The sequence below is a fragment of the Panulirus ornatus genome, chromosome 11, assembly GCF_036320965.1.
Source record: "Panulirus ornatus isolate Po-2019 chromosome 11, ASM3632096v1, whole genome shotgun sequence".
Lineage (NCBI taxonomy): Eukaryota > Metazoa > Arthropoda > Malacostraca > Decapoda > Palinuridae > Panulirus > Panulirus ornatus.
In genome coordinates, this window is record NC_092234.1 from 70,566,852 (window position 1) to 70,584,815 (window position 17,964).

Sequence of the window (17,964 nt, forward strand, 5' to 3'; positions counted from 1 at the left end):
CCCCTTGCTGGATTTCATCTTCCGCAAGGTTTTCACCACCTCTTCTCTCTTCACCAAACCACTCTTCCTGACTCTGTCACTTCGCACAACACCCCTACCAAAACACTCTACGTCTGCCACTCTATCATCAAACACATTCAACAAACCTTCAAAACGCTCACTCCATCTCCTCAATCCATCACTACCTGTCATCACTTTCCCCCTACCCACCTTCACCGATGTTCCCATTTGTTCTCTTGTCTTTCGCACATTATTTACCTCCTTCCCAAACATCTTTTTATTCTCCCTAAAGTTTAATGATACTCTCTGACCCCAACTCTCATTTGCCCTCTTTTTCAACCGTTGCACCTTCCTCTTGATCTCTTGTCGCTTTCTCTCACACATCTCCCAGTCTTTTGCAATCCTTCCTTGTAAGTACCGTCCAAACTCCTCTCTTTTCTCTTTCACAAGCAACGGGAGCGAGGGACTGGAAAAACCCTCCCCTTCTTGTATTTCAGTTCTAAACGAGGGAACAGAAGGAGTCAAGTGCTCATCCTCCTCGAAGGGTCAGATTGGGGTGTCTGAATGTGTGTGGATGTACCCAAGAAGAGAAGAAGGAGAGGTAGTTAGTGCGAGGAAAGGAACCTGGATGTTTTGGCTCTGAGTGAAACGAAGCTCAAGGGTAAAGGGGAAGAGTGGTTTGGAAATGTCCTGGGAGTAAAGTCAGGGGTTGGTAAGAGGGCAAGAGCTAAGGAAGGAGTAGCACTACTCCTGAAACAGTGGTGGGAGTATGTGATAGAGTGTAAGAAAGTAAATTTTAGATATATGTGGGTAAAACTGAAAGTGGATGGCGAGAGATATGTGATTGTTGGTGCTTATGCACCTGATCATGAGAAGAAAGATCATGAGAGGCAAGTGTTTTGGGAGCGGCTGAGTGAGTGTGTCAGCAGTTATGGTGTACGAGATCTGGTATTAGTGATGGATGATTTAAATGTGATGATGAGTAATGTTGCAGTTAAGGGTATCACTGGTGCACATGGGGTATTCAGTGTTATGAATGGAAATGGTGAGGAGCTTGTGGGTTTATGTGCTGAAAAAAGACTGTTGGTTGGGAATACTTGGTTTAAAAAGAGAGATATACACAAGTATACATGCTTGAGTACCAGAGATGGTCAAAGGGCATTACTAGATTACGTATTAATTCATAGGCAGGTAAAAGAGACTGTTGGATGTAAATGCACCTAAATCACCCGTCTCCATGCACAAACATATCTCCCACACCGTCCCGTGATCTTTACTTATTTTCCTTGTACTATTAAAAGCGTCGCCTCCTGGATAACACATCGCTGAAATACGCCCTCGTCATGTTAGCTCTTTGGTATACAAGGGGACGACATGTTTGTCAGTGGGCTGAACTAGGGCATAAGAACTTGGTGCATTTATACATGAGAGATAGAGTGTGCATGTGAGCGGATAAGGCCGTTTCTTTGTGTGCTCCTGATCCTACCTCGCTACACAAGAAACGGCTAACAAATTTGAAAAAAATATCTATAATGATAATAATAATAATAATAATGATAATAATAATAATAATAATATTATTATTATTATTATTATTATTATTATGATAATACTGATAATAATAACAATAATTTTGTGATGATACTAATAATTAAAATAATAATAACAATGATTATTACTATCATTATCATTATTATTAATTTTTTCAATAACCAAAAAGCTGATTTTGCGTGTGCCGATGGAGTGAGGCGTACGGTAGGCGCCGGTAGTACATGACTCATTTATGTGTTACATTTGCGGTTGTCTGCCTTCCGGGTGGGAGAGAGGAAGTTCAGAAGAGCAATCCTCCCTACGGACACCGAGGTGACCATTCATTTCTTATTTTCCTTTGAGTAGTGACCAAAGAGTATTGTATTAACAATACGATCGTTAGCTATACCTTGTAAAGGTAGTTACCAGAAAATATGACATTTTCATGAAACACACCAGTGTTCTCACCTAATCTATTAGATATAAATGTGGTTCTAGTTATACACCATACACGGTAGAATAGCGTTTTATAGTATTTTCACTATACACAAAAACAAACGTTTTGAGCCAGTTTCACCGGGAGGTGAAAATAGTTTTTGTGATTTATTCAGACCAATTTCAGTATTCCAAATTTGAGCAAGAATGGAATGCTGCAGTAATGATGATAGACATTTAATTCTTATTATGGCTATGCACCAGCATGAAAATCATGTTATTCATGTATACATTTTTTTGTTAATATTCTTGTAACTCGTTGTGGTGGTCTTAATTTCAGTTATAAACCCGGCAGACAACAGCCAGTTATAGAAGCATTTACAAATGCTATTTTCGTTACATCAAAATAGCAAGCAGCGCTACTGACCAGTTTTTTGTTACAATTAAGACTGTCATTTATGAATGAAAATTCCTTATGTAATTAACTCAAATATGATTGAAGGCGCTTGCGTAAGGGCATACCTCTTTTTCAAAGATTTGTTTTATCTTTATTTCAATATCTATATCACTTCCACTTTCACTAACAAAAAGATTTGTTTTGCATAGAATAAATATATCCGGATGAATATAAGTTGAGTTCATATGAAGAAATTTGAAATATGAAGTCAAAGTAATTATGATATTTACCAATGTCGAGGTTTTCACCTCAGGGGAATCCCAGCTGAGGCGACAGACATGTTATCCTTTAGAAGTATTGGAAGATATTGGGCCCGATTACCTGCCCGGACCCAATTACAGGTTAGATGTTACTTTGCAGTCTAAAATAGATGTATAGACTTTACACTCAAGCTTATAAAGTAGGTGAATCATATAAGGATGTAAGGAAATGATTCGAAGGTGTGCATGTGACGTCATGGCGATCAGCTGATCCATGCAAAATAAAGTAAACTGTGGAGGTTTTGTCTTTGTATATTATATTTCAGTTATTTTATGAGGAATTATGACCACAGAATAATCGGATTGCTAATCTTTCCCACCCAAATGCCATGGCATATTAGGAAATTGTCTCATAATAAAAATATTGAGAGAAAACTCGACCATGTCTTAGTCCATTGATCTTTAACAAGCCGGTTTAGATAATTAGCGTCACGGAAATGTCAGAATTGCGCAGTTTTTGAAGTCAGAGTCGAGTATTTTTCATTTTGAAAGGCACAGGAACATAACATATGGAATGTGTAGTCTGTAGGTCAACGCATAGATCTTGGATCAGGGTGTGATCTGCTGAGGCCGAATAATCTTATTTAATAAATTCTCTCCTGCCCAAACTAAACTTGGGCTAATTTAACTTAGTAGTTTATAACCTAATTTAACCATTCCAATTTCACGTACTGCAAGTGATAACAGATAGTAAGGCACTTCATACTTCATTAATCTTTATTACTTAGCATCTTAACTTGGAATTCATATGTGGTCATGTATGTGCCAAGAACTGTATTGAGTGAGCAGCATGTAATGCAGCTGAATTGTCACTTAGTGTAGAATTTTGTACCAGTTTGACAAAAAGATGTGACTAAAACAACCTTAGTTACTTACTCAAACTCATAAAGCCGAAACTGACATAGGTCACATATTGGATGAGAGGATTATTTGTTGAAATAGTGAAACCAAAGATATTTGAAATTTGGTTAATCAAGTGTGAGTTTTTATAACTCAAAGTTATGGCTTTTGTGAAAGGGGAGAGATACTTTTATTTTCCAAAATTAGAATATCTGAACTAGATGCTAATATACTTGTATAAAGGTAAAAGCTTTATTGGATTACTTGTTAATTGACAGGCGCGCGAAAGAGAGACTTTTGGATGTTAATGTGCTGAGAGTTGCAACTGGAGGGATGTCTGATCATTATCTTGAGGAGGCTAAGGTGAAGATTTGTATGGGTTTTCAGAAAAGAAGAGTGAATGTTGGGGTGAAGAGGGTGGTGAGAGTAAGTGAGCTTGGGAAGGAGACCTGTGTGAGGAAGTACCAGGAGAGACTGAGTACAGAATGGAAAAAGGTGAGAACAGTGGAAGTAAGGGGAGTGGGGGAGGAATGGGATGTATTTAGGGAATCAGTGATGGATTGCGCAAAAGATGCTTGTGGCATGAAAAGAGTGGGAGGTGGGTTGATTAGAAAGGGTAGTAAGTGGTGGGATGAAGAAGTAAGATTATTAGTGAAAGAGAAGAGAGAGGCACATGGACGATTTTTGCAGGGAAAAAATGCAATTGAGTGGGAGATGTATAAAAGAAAGAGACAGGAGGTCAAGAGAAAGGTGCAAGAGGTGAAAAAGAGGGCATATGAGAGTTGGGATGAGAGAGTATCATTGAATTTTAGGGAGAATAATAAGATGTGGAAGGAGGTAAATAAAGTGCGTAAGACAAGGGAGCAAATGGGAACTTCAGTGAAGGGCGCAAATGGGGAGGTGATAACAAGTAGTGGTGATGTGAGAAGGAGATGGAGTGAGTATTTTGAAGGTTTGTTGAATGTGTTTGATGATAGAGTGGCAGATGTAGGGTGTTTTGGTCGAGGTGGTGTGCAAAGTGAGAGGGTTAGGGAAAATGATTTGGTAAACAGAGAAGAGGTAGTAAAAGCTTTGCGGAAGATGAAAGCCGGCAAGGCAGCAGGTTTGGATGGTATTGCAGTGGAATTTCTTAAAAAAGGGGGTGACTGTATTATTGACTGGTTGGTAAGGTTATTTAATGTATGTATGACTCATGGTGAGGTGCCTGAGGATTGGCGGAATGCGTGCATAGTGCCATTGTACAAAGGCAGAGGGGATAAGAGTGAGTGCTCAAATTACAGAGGTATAAGTTTGTTGAGTATTCCTGGTAAATTATATGGGATGGTATTGGTTGAGAGGGTGAAGGCATGTACAGAGCATCAGATTGGGGAAGAGCAGTGTGGTTTCAGAAGTGGTTGAGGATGTGTGGATCAGGTGTTTGCTTTGAAGAATGTATGTGAGAAATACTTAGAAAAGCAAATGGATTTGTATGTAGCATTTATGGATCTGGAGAAGGCATATGATAGAGTTGATAGAGATGCTCTGTGGAAGGTATTAAGAATATATGGTGTGGGAGGCAAGTTGTTAGAAGCAGTGAAAAGTTTTTATCAAGGATGTAAGGCATGTGTACGTGTAGGAAGAGAGGAAAGTGATTGGTTCTCAGTGAATGTAGGTTTGCGGCAGGGGTGTGTGATGTCTCCATGGTTGTTTAATTTGTTTATGGATGGGGTTGTTAGGGAGGTGAATGCAAGAGTTTTGGAAAGAGGGGCATGTATGAAGTCTGTTGGGGATGAGAGAGCTTGGGAAGTGAGTCAGTTGTTGTTCGCTGATGATACAGCGCTGGTGGCTGATTCATGTGAGAAACTGCAGAAGCTGGTGACAGAGTTTGGTAAAGTGTGTGAAAGAAGAAAGTTAAGAGTAAATGTGAATAAGAGCAAGGTTATTAGGTACAGTAGGGTTGAGGGTCAAGTCAATTGGGAGGTAAGTTTGAATGGAGAAAAACTGGAGGAAGTAAAGTGTTTTAGATATCTGGGAGTGGATATGGCAGCGGATGGAACCATGGAAGTGGAAGTGGATCATAGGGTGGGGGAGGGGGCGAAAATCCTGGGAGCCTTGAAGAATGTGTGGAGGTCGAGAACATTATCTCGGAAAGCAAAAATGGGTATGTTTGAAGGAATAGTGGTTCCAACAATGTTGTATGGTTGCGAGGCATGGGCTATGGATAGAGTTGTGCGCAGGAGGATGGATATGCTGGAAATGAGATGTTTGAGGACAATATGTGGTGTGAGGTGGTTTGATCGAGTAAGTAACGTAAGGGTAAGAGAGATGTGTGGAAATAAAAAGAGCATGGTTGAGAGAGCAGAAGAGGGTGTTTTGAAATGGTTTGGGCACATGGAGAGAATGAGTGAGGAAAGATTAACCAAGAGGATATATGTGTCGGAGGTGGAGGGAATGAGGAGAAGTGGGAGACCAAATTGGAGGTGGAAAGATGGAGTGAAAAAGATTTTGAGTGATCGGGGCCTGAACATGCAGGAGGGTGAAAGGAGGGCAAGGAATAGAGTGAATTGGATCGATGTGGTATACCGGGGTTGACGTGCTGTCAGTGGATTGAATCAGGGCATGTGAAGCGTCTGGAGTAAACCATGGAAAGTTGTGTAGGTATGTATATTTGCGTGTGTGGACGTGTGTATATATATGTGTATGGGGGTGGGTTGGGCCATTTCTTTCGTCTGTTTCCTTGCGCTACCTCGCAGACGCGGGAGACAGCGGCAAAAAAAAAAAAAAAAGTAAAAGCTGTAACTCATCTGTGCTCCATGTTTTTCATGTATGCTATTCATCCTCCATCAAAAAATCTTACATGCGTTCATTTTTAATGGGGCAACACTTATTATCCTGCTCCCATATAGCTTCGGTCTAAACTGTTTTTAGTGCATGTCACTTTTTACAAATTGTATTAGACTTCTCTCAGTTTAAATAAAACAATACATCTTCCTTCTTCCATGATGGTGTGTGAACCAAGAGGCACACATTACAGTGTGGGATATGGTTTCAGAATATTGCAGACATGAATGGAATTTCTTTAAATATTATTTAAATATTATTAATATTCTTGAATATTATATTCCATTCTTAAGAAACACATTTTACCTTGTTTTCTCTCATAATCAAAAAGTGTTGCAACATTCCTCTCACTTACCATATTGCTTCACATGTAGAATTGTGAGATGGTTTTGAAACTTCTAACAGTGAAAAATAAAGATTTCCATTCTCAATTATTTTCTTTCTGATGCACCATTTTAACATAACCCAGGTTCTTCTTTAAATTTTAAGTTAGAGGATGCAGGTTTGATGGGAGCAAAATGAGTGAAACCTTTCTTCATGATCCACATGCATTTGCTGAAAGAATAACCTGTTTCACAGGATATTTTATGCTGGTTTCTCATTATTATTATTTATCAGTCATTTACAATTTTGGTGTAAGCAAGAGTGAAAAAGCAAGAAGGATTGCATCAGCTTACAAGAGGACCTAAACAGACACCAAATTTAGTCTAATACATTGATGGTTGATGCTGTTCATTCCGAGCAGATATTGATTAATGGGTATGGGACAAAGTGAAAGAATACCTATGATTATTATCCAACAGAAAGCAAGTTTCAGGATTCTCTGTGCAAGAAGGACTTGTGCGTCAACTTTCTATAATGTGTTGCCAGGGTCAAACATAAGGGAATATTAAAGAAGACAAACTGTCTTCTGGCAAATATCAGAATACCTTTTAAGTATATGGATAATGAAATACTTAGCAAGCTGTTCATAGCATACATTATGCCAAAATTAGAATATCCTTCTCAGGTTTTGCCACTGCACCAAGAGAAGTGCCTAGAGTTAATAAAGAAGGTCCAGAGATGGGCAACAAAAATGGAATAGATTGATGACATGGAGAGATTTAGTGATTGAAGAGATTTAGGGATAGAGCAGCCAGAGGACACAACATGAAATTAAGCAAGAAGTTTGTTAAAAAAAAAAAGTTGTAAAGAAGTACTTTTTTTAGTATCAGGGTGAATACATAAGAATGATGGGGTGTATGTTTAATGCAGAATGCATTTGTAGATTTATGAAGTTGTATGATATGTAAAACTCCCTCCCATACATGACAAACAGGTAATTACATAAAAGCAGAGTATTATGTTTTGAGAAGCATGGATTCTTAGTAGATAGAGTATATTGATACCTGTAGAGATGCAAATTCTGTACTGATATGAATGCTGACTCCTGATTTTTTGTTTTTCTTTTTTTCTTTACAAGCAATACTTGGCTTTGATGAGTACTACTTTCTGTAGCTAGGGCATTTGTCATGGGGGAATAAAGAAAAAGAAAATGATTAATGTGTGTACTGGAGTGTACATATATGTGTATAAGTAGATGGGCCATTCTTTGTCTGTTTCTTGGCGCTACCTTGCTGATGCGGGAAACAGCAATTATGTATAATAAAATATAAATAGAGAATAATATTTATTTATTTATTATACTTTGTTGCTGTCTCCCGCGTCAGCGAGGTAGCGCAAGGAAACAGACAAAAGAATTGCCCAACCCACGCACATGTACATACCTATACATTTCAACGTATACATATATATACATCCACAGACATATACGTATATACACATGTACATAATTCATACTTGCCTTTATTCATTCCCGTCGCCACCACGCCACACATGAAATGACAACCGCGCTCCCCGCATGCGTACGAGGTAATGCTAGGAAAAGACAATAAAGGCCACATTCGTTCACACTCAGTCTCTAGCTGTCATTTATAATGCACCGAAACCACAGCTCCCGTTCCACATCCAGGCTCCACAAAACTTTCCATGGTTTACCCCAGACACTTCACATGCCCTGGTTCAATTTATTGACAGCACATCGACCCCAGTATACTTACTCGATCAAACCACCTCACACCACATATTGTCCTCAAACATCTCATTTCCAACACATCCAGCCTCCTCCGCACAACTCTATCTATAGCTCATGCCTCGCAACCATATAACATTATTGGAACCACTAATCCTTCAAACATGCCCATTTTTGCTTTCTGAGATAGTGTTCTTGCCTTCCACTTATTTTTCAGTGCACCCAGAACTTTCGCCCCCTCCCCCACCCTATGACTTGCTTCCACTTGCGTGGTTCCATCCACTGCCAAATCCACTCCCAGATAGCTAAAACACTTCACTTCCTCCAGTTTTTCTTAATTCAAACTTACCACCCAATTGACTTGTCCCTCAATCCCACTGTACTTGATAACCTTCCTCGTATTCACATTTACTCACAGTTTTCTTCTTTCACACTATACCAAACTCAGTCACCAGCTTCTGCAGTTTCTCACCCGAATCAGCCACCAGCGCTGTATCATCAGCGAACACCAACTCGCTTACTTCCCAAGCTCTCTCATCCACAACAGACTGCATACTTGCCCCTCTTTCCAAAACTCTTGCATTTAGACACCCCAATCTGAGCCTTCGAGGAGGATGAGCACTCCCCTCATGGCTCCTTCTGTTTCCCCTTTTAGAAAATTAAATTACAAGGAGGGAAGGGTTTCCAGCCCCCTGCTCCCGTCCCCTTTAGTCGCCTTCTACGACACATGAGGAATGCGTCGGAAGTATTCTCTCTCCCCTATCCCTAGGGATAGGGAGTGTGTGTGTGTTTATCTATATATATTAATATATATATATATATATATATATATATATATATATATATATATATATATATATATATTTTTTTTTTTTTTTTTTTTTTTTATACTTTGTCGCTGTCTCCCGCGTTTGCGAGGTAGCGCAAGGAAACAGACGAAAGAAATGGCCCAACCCCCCCCATACACATGTACATACACACGTCCACACACGCAAATATACATACCCACACAGCCCTCCACGGCCCACCCCGGACGCTCCACATGCCCTGATTCAATCCACTGACAGCACGTCAACCCCTGTATACCACATCGCTCCAATTCACTCTATTCCTTGCCCTCCTTTCACCCTCCTGCATGTTCAGGCCCCGATCACACAAAATCCTTTTCACTCCATCTTTCCACCTCCAATTTGGTCTCCCTCTTCTCCTCGTTCCCTTCACCTCCGACACATATATCCTCTTGGTCAATCTTTCCTCACTCATTCTCTCCATGTGCCCAAACCATTTCAAAACACCCTCTTCTGCTCTCTCAACCACGCTCTTTTTATTTCCACACATCTCTCTTACCCTTACGTTACTTACTCGATCAAACCACCTCACACCACACATTGTCCTCAAACATCTCATTTCCAGCACATCCATCCTCCTGCGCACAACTCTATCCATAGCCCACGCCTCGCAACCATACAACATTGTTGGAACTACTATTCCTTCAAACATACCCATTTTTGCTTTCCGGGATAATGTTCTCGACTTCCACACATTTTTCAAGGCTCCCAAAATTTTCGCTCCCTCCCCCACCCTATGATCCACTTCCGCTTCCATGGTTCCATCCGCTGACAGATCCACTCCCAGATATCTAAAACACTTCACTTCCTCCAGTTTTTCTCCATTCAAACTCACCTCCCAATTGACTTGACCCTCAACCCTACTGTACCTAATAACCTTGCTCTTATTCACATTTACTCTTAACTTTCTTCTTCCACACACTTTACCAAACTCAGTCACCAGCTTCTGCAGTTTCTCACATGAATCAGCCACCAGCGCTGTATCATCAGCGAACAACAACTGACTCACTTCCCAAGCTCTCTCATCCCCAACAGACTTCATACTTGCCCCTCTTTCCAGGACTCTTGCATTTACCTCCCTAACAACCCCATATATTCATTCTTCAAAGCAAACACCTGATCCACACATCCTCTACTACTTCTGAAACCACACTGCTCTTCCCCAATCTGATGCTCTGGACATGCCTTCACCCTCTCAATCAATACCCTCCCATATAATTTACCAGGAATACTCAACAAACTTATACCTCTGTGATTTGAGCACTCACTCTTATCCCCTTTGCCTTTGTACAATGGCACTATGCACGCATTCCGCCAATCCTCTGGCACCTCACCATGAGTCATACATACATTAAATAACCTTACCAACCAGTCAACAATACAGTCACCCCCTTTTTTAATAATTCCACTGCAATACCATCCAAACCTGCTGCCTTGCCGGCTTTCATCTTCCGCGAAGCTTTTACTACCTCTTCTCTGTTTACCAAATCATTTTCCCTAACCCTCTCACTTTGCACACCACCTTGACCAAGACACCCTATATCTGCCACTCTATCATCAAACACATTCAACAAACCTTCAAAATACTCACTCCATCTCCTTTTCACAGTGGTGAAATTGATGAGAACTGCTATTGACGTTTGTGTAAATAAATTGTACATTTCCTTTTCCATAGCCAGAGGTTGAACCATTATGTGACATTCATTTTTTTTCATTCATTTCAAGCTAAAAGTTTGTTTCTAAATTGTTCTTACATTTTTCATATGTATATATATGTATGTGTGTGTGTGTGTGTGTATGTGCATATGTGTGTGTGTGTGTGTGTATATGTATATATATATGTATATTATCCCTGGGGATAGGGGTGAAAGAATACTTCCCACGTATTCCTCGCGTGTCGTAGAAAGCGACTAGAGGGGACGGGAGCGGGGGGCCGGAAATCCTCCCCTCCTTGTATTAACTTTCTGAAATGGGAAACAGAAGAAGGAGTCACGCGGGGAGTGATCATCCTCCTCGAAGGCTCAGAGTGGGGTGCCTAAATGTGTGTGGATGTAACCAAGATGTGAAAAAAGGAGAGATAGGTAGTATGTTTGAGGAAAGGAACCTGGATGTTTTGGCTCTGAGTGAAACGAAGCTCAAGGGTAAAGGGGAAGAGTGGTTTGGAAATGTCTGGGGAGTGAAGTCAGGGGTTAGTGAGAGGACAAGAGCAAGGGAAGGAGTAGCAATACTCCTGAAACAGGAGTTGTGGGAGTATGTGATAGAATGTAAGAAAGTAAATTCTCGATTAATATGGGTAAAATTGAAAGTTGATGGAGAGAGGTGGGTGATTATTGGTGCATATGCACCTGGGCATGAGAAGAAAGATCATGAGAGGCAAGTGTTTTGGGAGCAGCTAAATGAGTGTGTTAGCGGTTTTGATGCACGAGACCGGGTTATAGTGATGGGTGATTTGAATGCAAAGGTGAGTAATGTGGCAGTTGAGGGAATAATTGGTATGCATGGGGTGTTCAGTGTTGTAAATGGAAATGGTGAAGAGCTTGTAGATTTATGTGCTGAAAAAGGACTGATGATTGGGAATACCTGGTTTAAAAAGCGAGATATACATAAGTATACTTATGTAAGTAGGAGAGATGGCCAGAGAGCGTTATTGGATTACGTGTTAATTGACAGGCGTGCGAAAGAGAGACTTTTGGATGTTAATGTGCTGAGAGGTGCAACTGGAGGGATGTCTGATCATTATCTTGTGGAGGCTAAGGTGAAGATTAGTATGGGTTTTCAGAAAAGAGGAGTGAATGTTGGGGTGAAGAAGGTGGTGAGAGTAAGTGAGCTTGGGAAGGAGACCTGTGTGGGGAAGTACCAGGAGAGACTGTGTACAGAATGGAAAAAGGTGAGAACAATGGAAGTAAGGGGAGTCGGGGAGGAATGGGATGTATTTAGGGAATCAGTGATGGATTGCGCAAAAGATGCTTGTGGCATGAGAAGAGTGGGAGGTGGGCTGTTTAGAAAGGGTAGTGTGTGGTGGGATGAAGAAGTAAGAGTATTAGTGAAAGAGAAGAGAGAGACATTTGGACGATTTTTGCAGGGAAAAAATGCAATTGAGTGGGAGAAGTATAAAAGAAAGAGACAGGAGGTCAAGAGAAAGGTGCAAGAGGTGAAAAAAAGGGCAAATGAGAGTTGGGGTGAGAGACTATCAGTAAATTTTAGGGAGAATAAAAAGATGTTCTGGAAGGAGGTAAATAGGGTGTGTAAGACAAGGGAGCAAATGGGAACTTCAGTGAAGGGCGTAAATGGGGAGGTGATAACAAGTAGCGGTGATGTGAGAAGGAGATGGAATGAGTATTTTGAAGGTTTGTTGAATGTGTCTGATGACAGAGTGGCAGATATAGGGTGTTTTGGTCGAGGTGGTGTGCAAAGTGAGAGGGTTAGGGAAAATGATTTGGTAAACAGAGAAGAGGTAGTAAAAGCTTTGCGGAAGATGAAAGCCGGCAAGGCAGCAGGTTTGGATGGTATTGCAGTGGAATTTATTAAGAAAGGGGGTGACTGTATTGTTGACTGGTTGGTAAGGTTATTTAATGTATGTATGACTCATGGTGAGGTGCCTGAGGATTGGCGGAATGCGTGCATAGTGCCATTGTACAAAGGCAAAGGGGATAAGAGTGAGTGCTCAAATTACAGAGGTATAAGTTTGTTGAGTATTCCTGGTAAATTATATGGGAGGGTATTGATTGAGAGGGTGAAGGCATGTACAGAGCATCAGATTGGGGAAGAGCAGTGCGGTTTCAGAAGTGGTAGAGGATGTGTGGATCAGGTGTTTGCTTTGAAGAATGTATGTGAGAAATACTTAGAAAAGCAAATGGATTTGTATGTAGCATTTATGGATCTGGAGAAGGCATATGATAGAGTTGATAGAGATGCTCTGTGGAAGGTATTAAGAATATATGGTGTGGGAGGCAAGTTGTTAGAAGCAGTGAAAAGTTTTTATCGAGGATGTAAGGCATGTGTACGTGTAGGAAGAGAGGAAAGTGATTGGTTCTCAGTGAATGTAGGTTTGCGGCAGGGGTGTGTGATGTCTCCATGGTTGTTTAATTTGTTTATGGATGGGGTTGTAAAGGAGGTAAATGCAAGAGTCCTGGAAAGAGGGGCAAGTATGAAGTCTGTTGGGGATGAGAGAGCTTGGGAAGTGAGTCAATTGTTGTTCGCTGATGATACAGCGCTGGTGGCTGATTCATGTGAGAAACTGCAGAAGCTGGTGACTGAGTTTGGTAAAGTGTGTGGAAGAAGAAAGTTGAGAGTAAATGTGAATAAGAGCAAGGTTATTAGGTACAGTAGGGGTGAGGGTCAAGTCAATTGGGAGGTGAGTTTGAATGGAGAAAAACTGGAGGAAGTGAAGTGTTTTAGATATCTGGGAGTGGATCTGTCAGCGGATGGAACCATGGAAGGGGAAGTGGATCATAGGGTGGGGGAGGGGGTGAAAATTTTGGGAGCCTTGAAAAATGTGTGGAAGTCGAGAACATTATCTCGGAAAGCAAAAATGGGTATGTTTGAGGGAATAGTGGTTCCAACAATGCTGTATGGTTGCGAGGCGTGGGCTATGGATAGAGATGTGCGCAGGAGGATGGATGTGCTGGAAATGAGATGTTTGAGGACAATGTGTGGTGTGAGGTGGTTTGATCGAGTAAGTAACGTAAGGGTAAGAGAGATGTGTGGAAATAAAAAGAGCGTGGTTGAGAGAGCAGAAGAGGGTGTTTTGAAATGGTTTGGGCACATGGAGAGAATGAGTGAGGAGAGATTGACCAAGAGGATATATGTGTCGGAGGTGGAGGGAACGAGGAGAAGAGGGAGACCAAATTGGAGGTGGAAAGATGGAGTGAAAAAGATCTTGTGTGATCGGGGCCTGAACATGCAGGAGGGTGAAAGGAGGGCAAGAAATAGAGTGAATTGGAGTCATGTGGTATACAGGGGTTGACGTGCTGTCAGTGGATTGAAGCAAGGCATGTGAAGCGTCTGGGGTAAACCATGGAAAGCTGTGTAGGTATGTATATTTGCGTGTGTGGACGTGTGTATGTACATGTGTATGGGGGGGGGGGTTGGGCCATTTCTTTCGTCTGTTTCCTTGCGCTACCTCGCAAACGCGGGAGACAGCGACAAAGTATAAAAAAAAAAAAAAAAAATCTCCTTTTCACATCACCACTACTTGTTATCACCTCCCCATTAGTGCCCTTCACTGAAGTTCCCATTTGCTCCCTTGTCTTACGCACTTTATTTACCTCCTTCCAGAACATCTTTTTATTCTCCCTAAAATTTAATGATACTCTCTCACCCCAACTCTCATTTGCACTCTTTTTCACCTCTTGCACCTTTCTCGTGACCTCCTGTCTCTTTCTTTTATACATCTCCCACTCAATTGCATTTTTTTCCCTGCAAAAATCGTCCAAATGCCTCTCTCTTCTCTTTCACTAATAATCTTACTTCTTCATCCCACCACTCACTACCCTTTCTAATCAACCCACCTCCCACGCTTCTCATGCTACAAGCATCTTTTGCGCAATCCATCACTGATTCCCTAAATACATCCCATTCCTCCCCCACTCCCCTTACTTCCATTGTTCTCACCTTTTTCCATTCTGTACTCAGTCTCTCCTGGTACTTCCTCACACAAGTCTCCTTCCCAAGCTCACTTACTCTCACCACCCTCTTCACCCCATCATTCACTCTTCTTTTCTGAAAACCCATACAAATCTTCACCTTAGCCTCCACAAGATAATGATCAGACATCCCTCCAGTTGCACCTCTCAGCACATTAACATCCAAAAGTCTCTCTTTCGCGCGCCTGTCCAATTAACACGTAATCCAGTAACGCTCTCTGGCCATCTCTCCTACTTACATAACGTATACTTATGTATATCTCGCTTTTTAAACCAGGTATTCCCAATCACCAGTCCTTTTTCAGCACATAAATCTACAAGCTCTTCACCATTTCCATTTACAACACTGAACACCCCATGTATACCAATTATTCCCTCAACTGCCACATTACTCACCTTTGCATTCAAATCACCCATCACTATAACCCGGTCTTGTGCATCAAAACCACTAACACACTCATTTAGCTGCTCCCAAAACACTTGCCTCTCATGATCTTTCTTCTCATGCCCAGGTGCATATGCACCAATAATCACCCATCTCTCTCCATCAACTTTCAGTTTTACCCTTATTAATCGAGAATTTACTTTCTTACATTCTATCACATACTTCCACAACTCCTGTTTCAGGAGTACTGCTAGTACTTCCCTTGCTCTTTTCCTCTCACTAACCCCTGACTTTACTCCCAAGACATTCCCAAACCACTCCTCCCCTTTACCCTTGAGCTTCGTTTCACTCAGAGCCAAAACATCCATATGATATGGAGAAGGCATGTGATAAGAGTTGATAGAGATGCTCTGTGGAAGGTATTAAGAATATATGGTGTGGGAGGCAAGTTGTTAGAAGCAGTTAATAGTTTTTATCGAGGATGTAAGGCATGTGTACGTGTAGGAAGAGAGGAAAGTGATTGGTTCTCAGTGAATGTAGGTTTGCGGCAGGGGTGTATGATGTCTCCATGGTTGTTTAATTTATTTATGGATGGGGTTGTTAGGGAGGTGAATGCAAGAGTTTTGGAAAGAGGGGCAAGTATGAAGTCTGTTGTGGATGAGAGAGCTTGGGAAGTAAGTCAGTTGTTGTTCGCTGATGATACAGCGCTGGTGGCTGATTCATGTGAGAAACTGCAGAAGCTGGTGACTGAGTTTGTTAAAGTGTGTGAAAGAAGAAAGTTAAGAGTAAATGTGAATAAGAGCAAGGTTATTAGGTACAGTAGGGTTGAGGGTCAATTCAATTGGGAGGTAAGTTTGAATGGAGAAAAACTGGAGGAAGTAAAGTGTTTTAGATATCTGGGAGTGGATCTGGCAGCGGATGGAACCATGGAAGCGGAAGTGAATCATAGGGTGGGGGAGGGGGCAAAAATCCTGGGAGCCTTGAAGAATGTGTGGAAGTCGAGAACATTATCTTGGAAAGCAAAAATGGGTATGTTTGAAGGAATAGTGGTTCCAACAATGTTGTATGGTTGCGAGGCGTGGGCTATGGATAGAGATGTGCGCAGGAGGATGGATATGCTGGAAATGAGATGTTTGAGGACAATATGTGGTGTGAGGTGGTTTGATTGAGTAAGTAATGTAAGGGTAAGAGCGATGTGTGGAAATAAAAAGAGCGTGGTTGAGAGAGCAGAAGAGGGTGTTTTGAAATGGTTCGGGCACATGGAGAGAATGAGTGAGGAAAGATTGACCAAGAGGATATATGTGTCGGAGGTTGAGGGAACGAGGAGAAGTGGGAGACCAGATTGGAGGTGGAAAGATGGAGTGAAAAATATTTTGAGTGATCAGAGCCTGAACATGCAGGAGGGTGAAAGGAGGGCAAGGAATAGAGTGAATTGGATCGATGTGGTATACCGGGGTTGACGTGCTGTCAGTGGATTGAATCAGGGCATGTGAAGCGTCTGGGGTAAACCATGGAAAGTTGTGTGGGGCCTGGATGTGGAAAGGGAGCTGTGGTTTCGGGCATTATTGCATGACAGCAGGAGACTGAGTGTGAACGAATGGGGCTTTTGTTATCTTTTCCTAGCGCTACCTCGCACACATTAGGGGGGTGGGGGATGGTATTCCATGTGTGGCGAGATGGCGATGGGAATGAATAAAGGCAGACAGTGTGAATTGTGTGCATGGGTATATATGTATTTGTCTGTGTGTGTATATATATGTGTACATTGAGATGTATAGGTATGTATATTTGGGTGTGTGGACGTGTGTGTATATACATGTGTATGGGGGTGGGTTGGGCCATTTCTTTCTTCTGTTTCCTTACGCTACCTCGCAAATGCGGGAGACAGCGACAAAGCAAAATAAATAAAAAGAAAAATATATATATATATATATATATATATATATATATATATATATATATATATATATATATAGATATCTGGGAGTGGATCTGGCAGCGGATGGAACCATGGAAGCGGAAGTGGATCATAGGGTGGGGGAGGGGGCGAAAATCCTGGGGGCCTTGAAGAATGTGTGGAAGTTGAGAACATTATCTTGGAAAGCAAAAATGGGTATGTTTGAAGGAATAGTGGTTCCAAGAATGTTGTATGGTTGCGAGGCGTGGGCTATGGATAGAGTTGTGCGCAGGAGGATGGATGTGCTGGAAATGAGATGTTTGAGGACAATGTGTGGTGTGAGGTGGTTTGATCGAGTGAGTAACGTAAGGGTAAGAGAGATGTGTGGAAATAAAAAGAGCGTGGTTGAGAGAGCAGAAGAGGGTGTTTTGAAGTGGTTTGGGCACATGGAGAGGATGAGTGAGGAAAGATTGACCAAGAGGATATATGTGTCGGAGGTGGAGGGAACAAGGAGAAGAGGGAGACCAAATTGGAGGTGGAAAGATGGAGTGAAAAAGATTTTGAGTGATCGGGGCCTGAACATGCAGGAGGGTGAAAGGAGGGCAAGGAATAGAGTGAATTGGAGCGATGTGGTATACCGGGGTTGACGTGCTGTCAGTGGATTGAAGCAAGGCATGTGAAGCGTCTGGGGTAAACCATGGAAAGCTGTGTAGGTATGTATATTTGCGTGTGTGGACGTATGTATATACATGTGTATGGGGGGGGGGTTGGGCCAT

At 41.6% G+C, this 17,964-nt stretch overlaps 1 protein-coding gene across 2 annotated transcripts in view; it reads left to right on the forward strand.

Annotated features, from left to right (window-relative positions):
• The first annotated feature begins 2,649 nt into the window (after positions 1-2,649).
• LOC139751631 (dihydrolipoyllysine-residue succinyltransferase component of 2-oxoglutarate dehydrogenase complex, mitochondrial) overlaps positions 2,650-17,964 on the forward strand; it is a 199,599-nt gene continuing 184,284 nt past the window's right edge. For both annotated transcript variants that reach the window (XM_071667250.1, XM_071667251.1), the window contains exon 1: positions 2,650-2,763. In XM_071667250.1, coding sequence (XP_071523351.1) covers positions 2,701-2,763 — 63 coding nt within the window. In that variant the 5' untranslated portion in view covers positions 2,650-2,700. The remainder of the gene's footprint in view (positions 2,764-17,964) is intronic.